The sequence below is a fragment of the Etheostoma cragini genome, chromosome 18 (genome assembly GCF_013103735.1).
Source record: "Etheostoma cragini isolate CJK2018 chromosome 18, CSU_Ecrag_1.0, whole genome shotgun sequence".
In the NCBI taxonomy this organism is placed as follows: Eukaryota; Metazoa; Chordata; class Actinopteri; order Perciformes; family Percidae; genus Etheostoma; species Etheostoma cragini.
In genome coordinates, this window is record NC_048424.1 from 91,214 (window position 1) to 92,553 (window position 1,340).

At 45.6% G+C, this 1,340-nt stretch overlaps 1 protein-coding gene across 1 annotated transcript in view; it reads right to left on the reverse strand.

The window, feature by feature from the left end:
- Window positions 1-1,340, reverse strand: part of LOC117961812 (scavenger receptor class A member 5-like) — a 30,102-nt gene that overhangs the window by 22,494 nt on the left and 6,268 nt on the right. Inside the window, exon 2 of the mRNA XM_034900748.1 lies at window positions 765-891. Within this exon, the coding sequence (XP_034756639.1) occupies window positions 765-891 (127 nt within the window). The remainder of the gene's footprint in view (window positions 1-764; window positions 892-1,340) is intronic.

Here is a 1,340-nt window from a genome sequence, read left to right on the forward strand (position 1 = left end):
GGGAACTCTTTCAGGAAGGGGTCTCAGACCTGGGAACTCTTACAGGACGGGGTCTCAGACCTGGGAACTCTTACAGGATGGGGTCTCAGACCTGGGAACTCTTACAGGACGGAGTCTCAAACCTGGGAACTCTTGTAGGACGGGGTCTCAAACCCGGGAACTCTTACAGGATGGGGAGAGAGTTTAATGATGACATAAGAGATAAGATCAGAGATAAGATAGATTTTATTGTGCCGTAGGACATTTTTCTTGGACAGGCAAACTATATCTGCTGTCAAAATCAATACAACATCCACACATACATACATACTGTACATACATTACATACTTAAATACATACAAACACACATATATGTACATACATACACACATGCATATACTGTACATATACATATATACATATATACATACATGCATGCAGAGACGGCCACTAGCCAACAAAATGGCACACTGCCTGTTGTGCAACACATCATAATAGTGGTCATACTATGTGCAGTAAGCTGCCTTTTCAACATATATTAAGAAAGTTAAAAAAACGTGATAGACGGAGTTTCAGGTACTGAACTCCCATGTAAAATTCCCATGTAAATGTGCTTTTCATTAACACTAATAATAACAACCAATACTGTTTTACTGTGATTTCCCAGTTATATTTATGAGTTACTAATAACTTCGGATGAAGACTGTAACAGTGGTTTGACCCCCAGAGTCTGGAGGTGGAGCTGAGGAGCGTCCAGGCCGACTCCCTGCAGGCCGAGGGCTACCTGGTGCAGCTGGACGACAGGTTGTCCTCCCTGAGCAGCTCCACCGGCAGGAACCTGACGGGCCTGACGGCGGAGGTGTCCCGGGCCTCCACCTGGCTCCATGACCAGGACCTCCTGTTCAGGTACACTGTGAACACAGTCTGTGAAATCTGCAGTTATTAACTTTACATTTCACGCTAACACTACTCTATATGATTTTCACAGTAAAGCCGCATTTTTGTTGCCTTTTCACCGCTTTTTCAATGCATTTTGTCGCGTTTTTGTTGCCCTTTTGTTGCCTTTTTGTTCCCTTTTCGTCGCCCTTTTAAATGCATTTTTGACACCTTTTCGAATGTCCGTCCCCGTCCTCTGTCTCTGTGTCAGCGCTCTAACCTGCGGCTGATTTCTGAGGACTATGGTCACCTGGTCCTCAGGTCTCTGCAGGGTAAATCCAGACAGCTAGCTAGACCATCTGAGTCTCTGTTGACAACCAGGGTTACACAGCATCGGTAGAAACGGCGCCTTCTTGTCGCCTTCTTGTCGCCTTCTTGTCGCCTTCTTGTTGCCTTCTTGTCGCCTTCTTGTCGCCTTCTTGTC